General features: G+C 33.3%; 2 protein-coding genes across 3 annotated transcripts in view; one reads left to right on the top strand and one right to left on the bottom strand.

Annotated features, from left to right (window-relative positions):
• The window catches only part of KCNK5 (potassium two pore domain channel subfamily K member 5), a 575,865-nt gene that overhangs the window by 288,679 nt on the left and 269,908 nt on the right, over positions 1–17,278 (bottom strand). The gene's annotated exons all lie outside the window — the stretch shown is intronic.
• The window catches only part of DNAH8 (dynein axonemal heavy chain 8), a 128,351-nt gene that overhangs the window by 50,411 nt on the left and 60,662 nt on the right, over positions 1–17,278 (top strand). For both annotated transcript variants that reach the window (XM_064648475.1, XM_064648474.1), the window contains exons 37-52: positions 172–325; positions 418–581; positions 742–844; positions 1,403–1,507; positions 1,789–1,950; positions 3,790–4,014; positions 4,993–5,165; positions 6,858–7,036; positions 8,618–8,805; positions 9,556–9,642; positions 9,742–9,849; positions 10,678–10,812; positions 11,439–11,600; positions 12,425–12,671; positions 13,974–14,215; positions 14,319–14,459. In XM_064648475.1, coding sequence (XP_064504545.1) covers positions 172–325; positions 418–581; positions 742–844; positions 1,403–1,507; positions 1,789–1,950; positions 3,790–4,014; positions 4,993–5,165; positions 6,858–7,036; positions 8,618–8,805; positions 9,556–9,642; positions 9,742–9,849; positions 10,678–10,812; positions 11,439–11,600; positions 12,425–12,671; positions 13,974–14,215; positions 14,319–14,459 — 2,575 coding nt within the window. The remainder of the gene's footprint in view (positions 1–171; positions 326–417; positions 582–741; positions 845–1,402; positions 1,508–1,788; positions 1,951–3,789; positions 4,015–4,992; positions 5,166–6,857; positions 7,037–8,617; positions 8,806–9,555; positions 9,643–9,741; positions 9,850–10,677; positions 10,813–11,438; positions 11,601–12,424; positions 12,672–13,973; positions 14,216–14,318; positions 14,460–17,278) is intronic.

The raw sequence follows: 17,278 nt of genomic DNA, 5'->3' as shown, positions 1-17,278 counted from the left end.
GTCTCAATATATTTGAATGTAATCGAGCTGGTAAAACCTATCCATGAGGTTGTTCTTGTTCTAAGTAAAACAGCTGTTAGTTTGTTCTGGGTTTTTTTCACCATTGTAAGTATTTATTTTAAATTAGCTTTATTTAAAATTAAATAATTGCTTCTTCTCATCTTTTTTTAGGTACAATACAGCATTTAAAAAGCAAATTCAGAGCTGGGTTTCTAAACTAAGCAACTCTGCACACATAATTGAAGAATGGCTGGTTGTGCAGAACCTTTGGATCTATCTTGAAGCTGTTTTTATAGCGGGAGATATTGCAAAAGAGTTACCACAGGTAAGCTTCACAATGCTGACCTACTGTTGTGTATTAAAAGCAATTTCCAACAGATTATGATGTGAAAGGACTTATGCTTTTGCTATATATAGGAAGCGAAACGTTTTCAGAATATTGACAAATCGTGGGTAAAAATAATGCAACGAGCTCATGAGAACCCAAATGTAGTAGCCTGCTGTGTTGGAGATAATACTATGGAGCAAATTCTCCCTCAGTTACATGAACAGTTGGAATCATGTCAGAAATCACTTACAGGGTAAGTGATTGTAAGTTAATTGTTTGATTTCTTTATTGCATTATTATATTGTAAATAATTTATATTGAACATGAATTGTAGTTTAGTTTTACTTACACCCTTTTACAGAAAACAATGATGCCCTGAAATAGTTTTAAAAGAATCTTGTTCAATTTTAAAGGTATTTAGAGAAGAAAAGGCTACTGTTTCCAAGATTCTTTTTTATTTCTGATCCTGCACTTGTTGAAATTCTTGGACAAGCAAGTGATTCTCATACAATTCAGGTACAACCTTAGTGATTTTTTTCTGCTTATAACATAAAAAATTACAATATGGAGAAACATTTGATAAATTAAAATATAAACATTTTCTTCTTACAAACTCTGCTTGAGAAAAAAATTCTCTTCTTGCTCTTTGGTCTTTAACAAAGTGTGAAATAGATACCTGTAATTTAAAAAAATCTTCAGAATGCAGAACATTGGAATGTGGTCCCATCAAGTGATTTGCAGATGGTTCCTTTCACAACTAAACATAATAGAAGGGATCCTGTGAAACTTTCCTACTTTTCATGTTGCAAAATTCATCCAGCTAGTCTGGATTGTTATTGAGGGTTGATTGAGATAAGCCAGTTGATCTCTTCTAGATCACATCTGGAAACTGTAAAAACACAGTAGATGGAGCTAAAATTCTACACAGTCATTTCTGTAATTATTACCTACAAATGGTCAGATATTCATCTGTAGGTTGAAATGAACGTTTGCGGGGTAACCTTATTTGAGATTATTGTTCTGTTTGCTAATGTGAAATATTTACATTGAATCATTCCTGAATTATCCTTACAGCCACATCTGACTTCCATATCTGACAATATAAATGAAGTAGACTTTCACCCAAAGGATTATGATCGCATACTGGCAGTCATATCAAGAGAAGGAGAAAAAATTCCAGTAATTATCTGATTTTTTTTTTCCAGAAATGTTAATAGATAAATAATTTTATTACTGAACATCTAAGAGAGAATAAGTTGAATTATTATTAGTTACAAATAAATATTTCAAGGATTGTTGTTAACAAAACTCAAATATGTCTTCATTAAACATATTTCTGGTACGTTAGCTGAAATAAAATCTGTAATTGTAAATAGAAATTTAGTAACTGTGTAGTAACTCATGTTCTGAAACAAAAGGTTGGTAACTTTTTATATCCTTTACTGTAATTAATTTTTCAGTTGGACACTCCAGTAGTTGCAAAAGGACCAGTAGAACTTTGGTTGAAGATTTTATTGCAAGTGCAGCAGAAGTCATTGCATGGCATAATTAGGGCAGCATATTACCAAATTAGTGACCCAGGATGTCAGCTGGTGAATTTTCTTAATCAATTCCCAGCACAGGTAAGAATACAAGGTGTGGATATGTGTGTGTAGTCTGTGTTGTGTGTGGGGGGAGGTGGAAAGTAAAGAGCATATGGAATTATCTGTATGAGAAAGTTTTCATAGAGGAAACAAGGGGAAGGATCTACTCAGTAGAAGGCAATCCTTAAAGACTTAAATTTTGGTACCCTGTTTATATCATAATATTTTTCTTGCAATCTACTTTAAAATTACTTTTTTTCTTTTCTTGGAGAATATAAAGTACAGCTTGTATTTTCTGTGATGGATATTGAACTCCTTTCAGCAACAAATAAAATTTCATGTGCAGATTGATTTCTCTCTCATAATTTAAGATTGCAAGGGCTATGATTATGATTATTTATCTCATAATTTACCAGATCTACCTCATAGTTCATGTCTTTGTCACTTATGATAATGCAGTCCTGGTAGAAACCTATGTTGAAGTATTCTGGTTTGCCTAGAAAACTCCTTGGTCTTACTGATAATTCATAAATATCATTAACAAGTAACAAATTGTTTCCCATCCTCTACAAATTCTGAATCTATAATTTGCTAATTGGTACAATGCTTAGTGTAATTTTTGAATAAAAAGTTTTGTAAATATTAAAACCGACCAGTATGTTGCTAATTAAAAAAAATCAGTACATTTAAATATCTAGGACAATTTTCTTAAACATGTATTTGTGATGTAGTTATGTATTGTGCACCATTATTTATTTCAAAAATTTCACTGCTTTAAACATATAGGGACTATCTGGCTTGTCAGATATTTGAAAGTGGATTTATTACCATGTGCAAAGATTTTTTTTCACATGTCTTGCTAATCCAGATTTTCTTACATTCAAAAAATGTTTTGTGCTAGAAGGATTTGGCCAAGAAATTTTTACGGAGAAAGAAAAACTGTGTTAAAGGAGAGAGAAAAAATTGGGCAAAATACTGATAAACACAAAATGTTTTCTTCAAACTGCCTTTTTACTGTCTCTGAAGCTTCTGTTATAGGTAGCACGAAAAAGTCACATCCAAATATTTATTTTTTGTTTTTCTTTGACCATTCATTCTAATATAAATTTGGTTTAGACTCTATTTATTAGAGCCTGGTGATTTTACAGTGGTGAGATATCTCCTGCTAGACAAACTCTGTAACCATGAACTCACTGCAAGTATAGGGAGATAAAAAAATAGAGTGGTTGAGTCAAATATTTAGGTCTTAGTGCCTTGTGAATATAGAAATGTGGGGAATAAAGGTAATGAAGGGATACAGTGCTCATCTATCATTTTTTGTTGTGGGTGTTGTAAATCAAAATCAATCGGAGATGGTGGTTTATGTCCAACATCCTCTAACTCTCTAGATTTATTTGGAAGCAAAATAACTTTTAGTTCAATGTTCTCTAGGCTGTACTCTAGTCCTGACAGAATGTTAGAAGGCAAGCCATCCCACATTTAGTAGCAATGGCCCAGAATTTTAATGTGCTTGAATTAGCTACAAATTGGCAGTGGGAAATTTTCAGAAAGTCTTCTACATCCAGGACCAGTTTATGTCTGTGTTATGTTTATGTGGAACACTCTAAAGGATTTTTAGAGAAACTGACACTCATCCTTAGTTTGAGTGTATCTCACTACATGACAAATTTTGGAACAATTTTAAAATGTCTTCTCAGGAAGGCACAGCAGAGCCAATTAATTCAGCACAGTATCCTGGTGAGATAGATTCATGCTGGATGTAGTGATATTTTGTGACTGTTTACACCGCAATTTATTGTTCCCACCCAAGACTTCTATAACAAGGCTTGAGTTTAACAAGTGATTATTTTGTATATTTTTCCAATATTACATTTTTAGGTTGGATTACTGGGAATTCAAATATTGTGGACACGTGATTCAGAAGAAGCTCTAAAGAATGCTAAGGAAGACAAAAAAATAATGGAAGTAACCAATGGCAGATTTCTGGATATTCTGAATACACTGATTGGCCAGACCACACATGATCTTTCCAAGTTTGACAGAGTGAAATATGAAACGCTTATTACCATTCATGTGCATCAGCGTGACATTTTTGATGATTTGGTAAAGTATAGATTTTGATTTCTGACAATTAAATGTGTTTTCTGTCATAATATCCTTTCTTATATGTGGCAGCTACTGTTACATGTGTATGTATGTGTTTATAAGAAAAAGATGTCCATAACCTCACCATAATCAAAGCAGTAAAATTTTGCTTAATCTAGAATAGCATTAATTTGTTTTGTCAACTAAATATTTTTGCCAAATGTCTACACCTTGGATATTTAAATTTTTCACTTCTTCCTATAAGTTATTTTGATAGACAAAACCCTTTTCGTATTTCTTTCCTTTGAAAAAAGTTGTATTAGTCTTACTAGCATAACTTAAAAAGTTGAGACTGCTGAGGATGTTGTAACTGTCTCATTATAATTAATTTCCCCATGGCTTGTTACAGAATCTCAGTAGTTGACATGGGGCTGCACTTTACTAAGGAGAGTACATATAAGAGAAATAAACAAAAATTCCTACTAAAAATGGCAAATAGTTGCAATCCTATATTTGAACTTTTGAGACTGTGCTAAATTGTTACGATTACTTTATTTGTTGAATAATGGCATCCCTCAACATGACACCTCTCACATTTTTACTGCTGATGACATAGGCTTATTAGTTTATACAGCGTTTGCCTTCCATGCCTCAGTCACATCCTTCCTTCATCATGCCCTTTGTTGCAATGTGTTTGGTGGATTAAGAAGTATGCTATTTGCATTTCTCACTTAGAAGGTGGACTGCACTACCAAAGCAATTTGATTAACACAGATGTTGGGATGATCAGGTTAAGCGATCAGGATGTTTTTTAGTATCAGTCTAGCATATATCTGAACACATTATGTGATGCTTGATATATTTAAATTTACTTACAGAGAAACTTTAACCTGAGTAATCACTTGTTATTCACATACAAATAAGTATTTTATCACGATTGTCAAAGACAATAAATGTAGATGCTTGGTTATAACATATGCATTTACTTTTTTTAAGGTAAAAATGAACATCAAATCACGAACTGATTTTGAGTGGTTAAAGCAGTCTAGATTCTACTATAAAGAGGATCCAGATCACGTCATTGTATCAATTACAGATGTTGATTTTATTTACCAAAATGAATTTCTGGGTTGCACTGATCGTCTGGTTATAACACCTCTTACAGACAGGTTAGAAAAATATTTATGGATAAGGAATACTTTTAATATCTAGTGTTTAACATTTGTCTTTAAAGAGGTACATTTTAAGTCCTGTGTAGGCTAGGCCACTCATGAAAATATTCTCAAACATTTGCTTTTAGAAAAGATAAAATGATCTCACTGATTTGTACACTTAATAATCCCTTATCATTGCCCACTCTTAAAAAAAACATTTAGTAACGGAAATTAATTGTGTTAAGGTTATATAGCAACATATAGTTTAGCAGGATACTGAAGAAAAGATTAGGTCAAATATTTCAAATTTTGTAATAAGAGATTCTATAAAGGTTCTGTGGCTACTTTCTTTGAAAGCCTAAGAAAAAGTCCCAGCTGTATGTACTCACATTCTGTTCTTCTGTAGCTAGGCAAGCAAATGGCAAGTTTGTTTCAAATGTGGCTTAACAATAAGAACTATATTTCTTTTTCCTCTTCAGAATTTCTTTGCTTCCTTTCTTCTCAAAATTCTTTTTCTGTTCAATCCTGTGTTGAAATGTCACTTTTGACCAAATGAGAAAAAAAGGCCAAAATATACTTCACTTGCAAGAAGACTCCCTCAAGAACTAAAAATAACTTTCAACCTACAATCATTTCCTTTGCTACCTATGTGGTGTCTGTGTTTCTATGACTTTTTGAACACCTTTATTTTTACAGAAAATGTAGGACTGCTATTGGGACAGTATGGAAAGTTTAGTAGATTTCTGCAGTGAACTGTACTGCCATCAGCAAATGAGTATTTTTGATATAAAGTTGTTAGCTACCCCAAAATTGATCCTAGTAGAACTGTAGAGATTCTTGTCACTTCAAAGTTTCTTACTGTATAGAAAACATGAAAATTCCCGCAGTGCAAATTGGACATAATAAATTATAGTCATTCAAACTAAACTGCAGTTAGTTATTAAACTCTATTCAATTATGAATTAAAACCAGAAATACTTCATTTAGAAATGTGTTCAGAGCATGTTGATTTGACACTGAAGACAACCCATCATTTGTAAAGGAACTTTGTTTTTTAATTCCTTTAGCATTACTTTTCCATACCTTGCCGTGAATGAAAAACATAACTAAGGCTCATATATAAGTAAAAAAGTAGTCTAGACTTTTTAAGACTTAGAAAAAAGAAAAAGGATAAAACTTACGGGTTTTTTTTCCTAGAATTGTAAATATTTCTTACTGATAACTGAGGAAGAGGACATATATCCTTATTCTTTCACACTTGAGAATTTAGGCAAAGGTAACATAATGAAATGTACACAGGTTAAGATGCTGCAGAATGTGATGACATAACAGAACTCAGCAGCAGGATCTGCTCTTTATAGCTGTTAAAAGAGTTAATGACAAATTCCTTTATGGGATAAACATTAACTTTTTTTTTTTTTAGCTCGTTAACACCAGGAGGTTTTCTGTTTGGTTGGTTGGGGTTTTTTTTGTTGTTGTTGTTCGTTTGTGATTTTTTTTCTTTTAAAAGTAATGTTTAAATGCTGTATTTTGTGCCTTTTACCTCTCTGAACTTCTTACACTCACAAAAAATAATTGGAACTGCTTTATGAAGAAGTAGCATTTCAACATAGGAGCTGTAGAATCTATTGCATAACTCAATTGTTATATATATGCACATGTATCTTTCATATAATTTAATAAATCCATATCAATTAACATTTGTAGGTGCTATATAACTTTAGCACAGGCTTTGGGAATGAACATGGGGGGAGCTCCAGCAGGACCAGCTGGAACTGGTAAAACAGAAACAACGAAAGACATGGGAAAGGCTCTGGGAAAATACGTCGTGGTCTTTAACTGCTCTGATCAAATGGACTTCAGAGGTTTGGGTAGGATTTTCAAAGGTAAGATTTCTTCACGTATGATAGAAGAGACTTTAAGAGGTCATTTAGCACATGCCATTAGAGCAGGTTGCTCAGTACCTTATTCATGTTGGGTTTTGACTGTCTCCAGGGACGGACATTCTGCAACACCTCTGTTCAAGTGTTTTGACTATATTAAATTTAACAGTTTTTGTACTTCCACTAACTTGGAATGTCCCACATTGAAATGGGTGTCCGTTGTCTTCTCTTCTTCCACTGCACCTCTGAGAAGAGCCTGGCTCTTTTCTCAGTGCCTCCTATTAGTTAGTGATAACAGCAGTAGGCTTTTCCCTTAGCTTCCTCTTTCAGGCTCAACAAATCATGGCGTTATTCTGTTCTACATAAGGGACTTGAACTTCACGAAGTTTCTGTCATCTCATTTTTCAAAGTTATGGTATTGTATGTATTGAGAAGCAATAAAAAGGGGCATAAAAAAAGCTGAAGCTGTGGGTTTATGAAGATATTGCCAATTTGACAGTCAAGGTATTAAAATTTTAGAAAACCTTTGTGTGACAGAATTCATGACAGAATCCCTTTAAAGTGATTTAAACTTAACTGCATGACACTAGTGTACCCTGAATGACTTACATAAATTATTCACTTTTAAATAGCTATCTTCCAGTATAAATGAAAGAAAACCATTTCTTTACTGATAGTTTAATATCATCTGTGAAAAGATGCTGCTTTTCTCATAAAATGTTGTGAAAGGAAGAGCAATTCTCCTACTTGTTACTAAATACATGTTACTTTTCCAAACTTAAATTAGACAACTGTGAAAATAATGCTTTATGAAAATATTCTTGCTGTTAATATAGTGCTGCTAGATTTCTCTTTCCATTTAATCTTCTTTCTCCATGATCCTCTCTTACTTTCATAGACATGTCTACACTTTGAACGTTGCTAATATCCTGTACCATTACATGAGAAACTTGTAGTTTAGTGGGGACGTAAAATGGTAATGCTTATGCATAGAGATACATGCTCCCAGTTTAATTTTTTCTGTCTTTTGGGATTCAGTTTTATTTAAACCTCTAGTTAGTGTGAAAATAATTTCAATTTTTAATTTTAACCTCTATGATTTATAACAGGCTAGTCAAAAGTAATTTTAAAGCATTGTGAAAGCTGGAAAACCCAAATGAAAATAATAAAAAAGAGGATGTTGTTGTTGTGACATTTAGGGCTAGTCATTTGTAGCTCTCAATCACTTATTTTTAATTTTTTTGACTAACAGTACATCTTTTTCCAAATAATTGGATGGTGCTCTACAATAAAAGGCTACATTCACAGAAAGTTCTGGACAAAGTATATACCAATTGCCCCGAAATATAAAAATATATTTTTTCAGACTTTGATTCATTTTTAAACCTTGTATATAAATCAACTAATATTAATTCAGATTGATATGGAAATAGTCAGGCGGATTGGAGAAAGACGGGCCTTGACCACGGGACAATAAATAAAACTACTGTTATTTAATTATTTGCAAGAAAAGTAATTTAGGCCAGATATCTCAAATATGCATGGAGAACAGCAGATAATATTTTCTTCTGTCCCTTTTTATAGGTCTTGCCCAGTCCGGATCTTGGGGATGTTTTGATGAATTCAACCGAATTGAATTGCCTGTCTTGTCGGTAGCAGCACAACAAATCTATATTATTTTAACAGCAAGAAAAGAAAAGAAAAAGCAGTTCATTTTTGCTGATGGAGACTGTGTAGATTTAAATCCAGAGTTTGGAATTTTCCTAACTATGGTAAATGTAGTAATAATTACAAAGAAGTGACACATTATATTATATAGAGGTTAAATGGCAAGGTGAAAATAACCAGTTTTATTAATTAAGTGATGCTGTCACTATAGATTAGACTAAAGTGTTCAACACATAATCTAATTATTCATGAATGGCTTGCCTTCATTTTGACTTTAATATTATTGCAAAAGTTCATAATTATGTCCATTTATTACTGTATTTTAATTCATTATGCAAACTGAGAGTTTGACCAAACTTCCAGAATTCTCTGTGCTCACTGAGAGGACTGAAACACTAATACACTTTACTACCTTACCTTGAAATGCTTTAATAGTATTAATGAGAATGATACCTGTGGGGAGGGGGAGGAAAGAACATTCACTTAAAGTAGGAGATACAACAATGACATTCTTTGGGGCATATGTCTTGACTAATGGGTACTTTACATGGAAATGTAAAAATTCTTAAAGCTCCCAGATACAGAATATTAACTTTCAGAGTATGCTGTATTGTTGCCACAGGATTCTTGAGGCTTTATAACACTAATTCCTGTAATCTCATGAGCAGGAAATTTTAAAGTGTATGTTTCCTAATGCCAAGGCTGAAGACAATCCAAGGTGACTTCATGGGAGATTAAAATTTTAATAACTGGTAGACAAGAGTTCTAACTCTGAACTGATCTACCTATTTATACATGCATTTACTGTTATTTTGACTATTGTAAATAATAATGAGGTATGTTTTCTTATATAGAATCCTGGATATGCTGGACGTCAAGAGCTACCAGAAAATCTCAAAATTCAGTTTAGAACCGTTGCAATGATGGTTCCAGATAGACAGGTAAAAATCTTGAACAAACTGAAAGGAAAAATGTGTTTTATTTTGATGACCTGTCTTCTGGAGAAACTAATGGAATTTCTACAAAAAATTGTATTTCAGATAATTATAAGAGTTAAACTTGCAAGTTATGGATTTATTGATAATGTGGTCTTGGCTAAGAAATTCTTTGTTCTTTATAAACTTTGTGAGGAGCAGCTCACTAAACAGGTAGTGTTATGTATTCCTTTCCTCTTTGTCTTCATATTTATGCAATAAACCCCCATATTTTGGGTTGTACAGATTGTTTTTGAAGCATAACTTTTATGCTTTTTTACAAAATATTGACATAATCTAAAAGTAATTCAAACAAATATCTGTATAAAATTTTTTAACAAATAGCCATATTAACTCATTAATATGTGGTCATATAGGCACATTAGTTTGTTAAAAATGATACTTTGTGGTTAGTTACAAGTGCATGAGGTTCTCTGCCTAAACATGGCAACCAGGTAAAAATTATCCTGGTCGTGCTGTTTTTCTGTAAGAATTATCTAGGGCTAGAGTAAGTAGTTGGAAATTGGAAACTGGAAACTACAAAAGAAATGTCTAAAGTTTGATTTAAGTTGCTCATGTCCTGATAGCACTGCCTTGCTCTGAAGTTTATGCTTTAAGCTGCCTCAGTTGGGAAGACAGAGTCTTGAATTGAACTATTAGTTTTTTAGAACTCTGCTATACAGAGCTATAAAATAATTGCTATGTGGCATTATAAATTGTGAAATCAATAAATTTAAATTAGAAAAGAAAAACCTTTTAACACACACCACCACACTCTCCTCCCTTTCCCCCACCATCCCCCCAACCTTCCTGAAAACAGCCTTTATTATCCTTCGTTTGTTTGAATAGAATAATTCCTAAACATTAGCAACAATTCCTATTTTAGCTACTTTTTCCAGGTAGGACAACTATACTATACAATATGGAAATAAGGCTTGATATACTGATGAAATAAAGCTAGAGAATTTGTTACTGATGCATAAGCCTTCTACCACGCTCTAGGTCCATTATGACTTTGGTCTGAGGAATATCCTCTCAGTACTGAGGACTCTTGGAACTCAAAAGAGGGCCAGGCCAGATGACACTGAATTAAGTATTGTTATGAGAGGGCTAAGAGATATGAATCTTTCTAAGCTGGTAAGAATCTAATTTAATGTTTTAGCACCATTTAAAGGCAAGCCTACTGGATTTTTCATGGATTTTGTATTAGAATAGAAGAAATCTTGAGCATCCTGTTCTTTAGAAATTGAAACATGATAATCTTCATGTTATCATTAAACAGCAAAGAGAGCTTATTAGACTTGTAAACAGTACTCAGTGTGCAAAGGTTCAAATAGATTACTAGTGGCTTACCTGTGTATGAGACTTTTTATGTACTGACTTGTGTACAGACTGATTAACATAACTAAATTGAATAATGAGTATCCATGAAATTAGACTTTTAAAGATTTATTTACAGATAGGATTTTCTTTCCAATATATGCTGGAAGTGTTTTACAAATCAATTTTACAACTAGATTCCAGTGCCTACTCAGTGGCAAATTTCTTTCAGTTTTGAATTTATATTTTGTGTGGCATGTGAGTGACATTTTCAAAATGCTAAAATTTTTGTAGCAAGCTGTCCTGTTGGCTGTCTGTAAGCATCTGTATTTAGAAAATACCTTCTTACTACTTATTCTTTTAAAACAGAGACTAATTTTGGTTCAAAAATTCTTTGGATAACCATGCTTTCTTTAATTGCTTAATAAATTTTTTTGTTTCAGATAGATGAAGATGAGCCTTTGTTTCTTAGTCTTATCAATGATCTCTTTCCGGGGATACAGTTAGACAGTAGCACCTATGCTGAGCTTCAGACTGCAGTAGCTCATCAGGTTGAAGAGGCAGGATTGGTTAATCATCCACCGTGGAATCTTAAGCTTGTTCAGGTAAAATTTTTTTCTGAAACGTTTTTCACAAACAGGAGTCAGAACAACATGTTGGTTGTTAAACCACTGTCTCACTCAAGAACTGCACATCTAGTATGGGAAAAAATGAAGATTGTATGTGTAAGACCTATGCAAGTGACTCACTGTGGTGCCTGTAGATCTTCTTCCTGTACTGATTATAAGCCTTTATCTGGCTTGCAGAGGAAGAACTACATAAGCTTCATCTTACAAGCTGCTGGCATCGAGGAGAACTATCACTGTTTTGTGCCTTTCAGTTCCTTCAACAGGAGATACTTGTATAGGCAGACCCTGACACTTCCATAACAAGCCTAATGCTAATATTAAAAGACAAACAGAAAATTCAGTAAAGAACTCTTCTGAAACTAAACTCAAATACAGTCCTGGAGAAAGTGCAGTCCCTATGTTTATTTCATATACTCAGGTATTTTAGCACTAGTGATGAACCATACTTCTGTTGCATTAATGTTTTGTTACTATTCCTTTTTTCGTTTGAATAATATGAAAAATACTTTTTAAAATCTAGTAAAACTATTTTCAGTTGCTTTGAAAAGTTTAGGTAAGATTTAGTCCTGTAAACTGTTTATAGTAGACTTTCTTGATGCTTAGAAGATTAGGATGTTATGTACTATTCCACAAAAAGCTAAAATTCAGCAAATGCATGCTGAGTTTAATTCTGAGCATATAATTTGTACATCTGGTATATTTTTCATCACTCCTAAGTGCAAGCAAAAATCTTTTTAAAACATGTATTTGTTTTATTTTATTTTGATTTTTTAATTGAAATATTTTGACTTTGTTAATAGTTGTATGAAACGTCTCTAGTACGTCATGGGTTGATGACACTTGGACCTAGTGGATCTGGAAAAACAATGGTCATAACTGTATTAATGAAAGCACTCACAGAATGTGGCCAACCTCATAGGGAAATGCGCATGAACCCCAAAGCTATTACTGCTCCTCAAATGTTTGGAAAACTGGATGCTGCAACTAATGATTGGACAGATGGAATCTTTTCTACACTGTGGAGGAAAACACTGAAAACCAAAAAAGGTATATAAATACTTTGTGCTTGGTATCATAAAAATACATCTTGAATGATATATTGAAAAAAGCGTATTGAATTTGCAAATGTGGTGAAGTTCCCTGTTGAGGGAAACTAGAGCAAACATAGATGACGTTACAGTTCACTTCTTAAGAAGGGCAACAGTTTAAAAATTTATTATTTCAGTAGTATATCTACATTAAAAAATTGATGATTTTCTTGCCACTTCAGTTCTACAGTGCAGATGTGTTATTTGGAAGCTGATAAACTATAGTTTAGATTTACTTGTACTGATGGCACTATCTTTAAAATAATGTTTATCCTGTGATTTTTGACACATTGATTACCCAGTTTTATATTTCAATATTTTATTATTGGAGTACTGAAATTCTTTTTCACAGAGTTTCATTTGTATCTGAGAAAATAAAAATACTTACATTAAAGAAAGAGAATTCTTCCAGGGAACCTTCCTGGAAGGAGGTTAATTTTAAAATTGAATTTTCTATATTGGAAACATATATGTTTTTTCTTGGGAATAGGAAATTTTGTACATTCCAAATGAAGCTAAACTTTGCTTGCAAAAACTTAAATATTTTCATCTGTATTTCAAAATAAAAGGAAAGCAACTAGATTTTAAGAACAGATGAGTGATCATAGATTTCATTAACTTGGGTGGGATATGTGAATATTAAGTGCCTTTTGTTTAGTTGCCCAAATAACTCTTATTTTGGTGACAAAATGAGAAATTTCCCATCTTCCCTGAGCGTGGGTGGGGCAGGAAGAGGAAGAGTTAGATTATGTTGGGAGGAAAGAAGTTGAGTCCAGAGAAAGAAAAGGGGTGGGGGAAAGGTGTTTTAGATGTTTGTCTTTATTTCTCATCATCCAAATCTATGTCATTTGCAATAAAATAGTTTTTGCCAAGCCAAGTCTGTTTTGCCCATGACAGCAGGCAAATGATCTACTCATCTTTATCTCAACACACAAACATTTTCACCTTATGTCCCTCAGTCCTGTTGAGGATAGGGAAAGAGAGAGTAGAGCAGTTTCTGTTTGGCAGCCAGCCAAGATAAAAAATGTTCAACATTATAAAGATATATTTGTGCCCTTACTTGCTACTAATAATTTCAAATATAGTTCCTTACCTAAATAAGCAATTTATTCAGTAATGAGCATCCATAGAGATGGCAGAAACTACAATAAATAAAATAAATTTTTGTACATTTAAGTTCCAGACCATCTTTTGTAAACTTATTTTCTTGCTATTTCCACATGATGACATGAACTATATCTCTTTTGATTATTTTTTCCAGGTGAAAATATATTTCTGATTTTAGATGGTCCTGTAGATGCAATCTGGATTGAGAATTTAAATTCAGTTTTGGATGATAACAAGACCCTCACTCTAGCAAATGGAGATCGAATTCCTATGTCTCCTACATGTAAACTGTTATTTGAGGTCCACAACATTGAGAATGCCTCTCCAGCAACAGTTTCTCGAATGGGTATGGTCTTCATCAGTTCTTCTGTCCTCAACTGGAAACCAATATTGCAAGTAAGATAATCATTGCTGGCTGCTTCTAGTTTTACCTTGCTATACATTTTATACAGGATTTTACCTTGTTATACATTTTATATACTGGGGATGTTTTTTCCAGGCATGGCTGAAGAAACGTTCTGCTCAAGAAGCTGAAGTTTTGCAAAGTTTGTATGATAGAATCTTTGAACCAGCATATACATATATGAAACTAAACCTTAATCCAAAAATGGAGCTTCTGGAATGTAACTACATAATGCAGGTAAAACAGATGCAGTATGAATTTGTATGAATTGACTGACAATCTTAAATATGCAGAATTAGCAAAGAGAACATTTGATAGCAACAAAACTTAATTTCAATGTTTCCTGACAAAGAAAAGCTCAAACTCAATATTTGTTTCTTGGGCAATATAAGAGGAATGGTTAGAGATGTGCAGAAGAAAATTTTACTTCTCTTTATCGCTTCATACCTAGGCTAGTCTTCAAATGACAGGAATTTGTAAGCTTCAGTAAATTTTCAGAAGCATATGTTTAATAAGCAAGTGGACTCAGTCCAGTACTTTTAATACCAAAAAATTGTGATAAGGATCAGTGTAACCCTACTGGTAGTGTTAGCAGAGGGAGAGAATCTTTTTATCTGCAGATGTAATAGATGTTATTCTGTCCATCAGCTCATCCAAGGTCAATGTAGTAATTTTTGCCTCTCCCTTCCTATAGTTGGAGTTCTATCTTGAGTGAGTCGAAATTATATTAGTGATTTATTAATAATAAAAATATGTGGCAGATTTTGCAAGACTGTCATTCCTGTACTGCATGCCTCCAGCAGATTTGTTAATGAGTCTGTTGTCATCTGCAGATTCTAAATCTCCGGACTTTTCATTTGTCCATGTAATCTCGGTTTCATATTTACACACATAAAAAAATTCAGTAGTGCCCTTGAATAAGAGGCTAGAAAGATCATGTTTTGCATAACACTTCAATTTAATATTGGGTGCAAATTGGCTAGTTTAATATCTTTTTGTTGTACTTTAGACAGTCAGCTTCAGATTTTCTAGGTTGTGAAGTATTTTGCTGCAAATTAATAGCCGCAGTAAATGCTGCAAAGCTTAACTGTGCAGTAGCAAATGGATATCTATAGAATTATAGATATAGAATGTATCTATAGGATTGAAGTTCACAGGCAGAAACTATGTAACTTACCACTTTCTGATGATAGGTTGACATGCTACACACAACATTTTTGGGTGATATATTGTTTTTCCTCTACATTTGTTATCTGTGAAACCTGACTGAGTTGAGCTTGTCTTCATGGAACACTTTTCCAATGATTAAAAGTTTCTATGTTATTTTTGATTAGCGCTTGTTAGGAAGTGTCAGCAAGTTAGTGCTCTGCTCATGCTGCTTGGTCAAGGAAATATTTCCCAGATTTAAGCTGTATTGAATGTTTCTTCTTGTGAATGAAAATCTCTAATAAGTTTCTGTCCCACGTGTGAAAGAATAATTAAGTCTTAAGGGGTCTCCATGCTGGGATTACCTAAGAGCCAGTGAGACCAGAGCTTTTATCCTGCTTGAAAAGAATCATAACATTCCAGTTTTGCCATAAATGGTCTATATGCAGAAGCCCTGTACCTTTTCATCGTCTTTGTTTGGTCTTACTTCTCTATTAATTGTAGGATTCAGGACATACTTTTGTTTAAGTTCAGACCTTTTCATAGTTTGCAACCAAATCAAACCCGTTGCATCTAGCAGACTTGTGTTTGAGTTCTGAAGTTCAGTTTCGGATGTTCACCCGAACATGCACATGGATCCAATTATCTTCCATTCGTTAGCATTCACAATTTAAGCTGCCTATTCATCTCTAATAGTTTTATGATGGTTTTATATAGAAGTGACCTCACCCCTGTTTTCTTCCTTGTAATTTCCACTAACTTTCTAACATTTTACCATCCTCTGGCCCCACCTCATTAGGTAGACAAATATAATTTACCTTAAGAGATTCAACACAGTTTTTTTTGTTTAGGGTTGTCCTGCCTTACAAGTCAATTCAAAAAGTGATTAAACTTGTAGCTAAAGGAGATCTGATTGATATAGCCTGCATGAAGGATCAAAGGTGTTTGACATAGTTCTTTACCAGGGATTTACATGGAAGCTAAACAGTCATAGCAGAAGATAGGAGATTCATTTCTAGATAAATAACCTATTAGAAGATATGAAATGTGTGATTGGATTATCAGTTCTTAGGAAGGGCAGAGGTTATCACTGATCCTGATTCACTTTTACTGGGATCAGTACTGTTCAAAATATTCATAAACAATTTAGAAAAGTTTTAGGTGAAGAAATTGATTGATGATACTAGATTATTCAGGGTAGTAAGGACAAAACATCTAACCATGAAGAACTGTAGACAGACTTTATGACACTGAATAAATAGGTAATAAAATGGCAAATGAAATTGTGTGAAGGTAAGCATGAAGGGGTTCACCCAGGGAGAAAACAACTGTTCAAAGCCATGAATAGCAGACCTATGGGACATCTTGCTAAAGGTTGTTACGGACAATAAAAGCTTATGTAATGCTCAAGACCACTCTTGATATTTTCAGGGTGGAAAAAACCATAGAGGATTACTAAAAAGAAAAAGCTTATATCATTCAGAAAGTCAAAAGCTGAAGAGAGTACCAACAGGAAGTACTACACCCAGCACCACCACAAGCCAAGAGTTTTTTCTTTACTTTTACTCTTCTCCACTTTTGGTCACTATTGCACATGAGATGCTGGGCAAGCTGAAGTTTTCATCTGAACTTTTGCCTTTTATGTGTGTCTTTTTGTGTCAGTTTGATTCCTCCTTTTTTTTTTCCCTTCAAAAACTTGTTACAGAATATTTCCAAGACCCAAAACATCTTTGGAAATTTTGAACTCAAGGTTGTATTTGAGGGAACAAAAAGATTTTGTTCAGATAAACTGGAACACAGCCTGTCCTGGAAAAAATTAGATAAATCAATTGTCTTCTAAAGAAAAGGACTGACATTGTTTAACTGATCTTTTTGAAAACTAAATTTTAAAGTAATCAAAAATATTCTAT

Source organism: Pseudopipra pipra, chromosome 3, assembly GCF_036250125.1.
Source record: "Pseudopipra pipra isolate bDixPip1 chromosome 3, bDixPip1.hap1, whole genome shotgun sequence".
NCBI classification, from domain to species: domain Eukaryota; kingdom Metazoa; phylum Chordata; class Aves; order Passeriformes; family Pipridae; genus Pseudopipra; species Pseudopipra pipra.
This window is presented reverse-complemented; position numbering and strand designations above follow the sequence as displayed.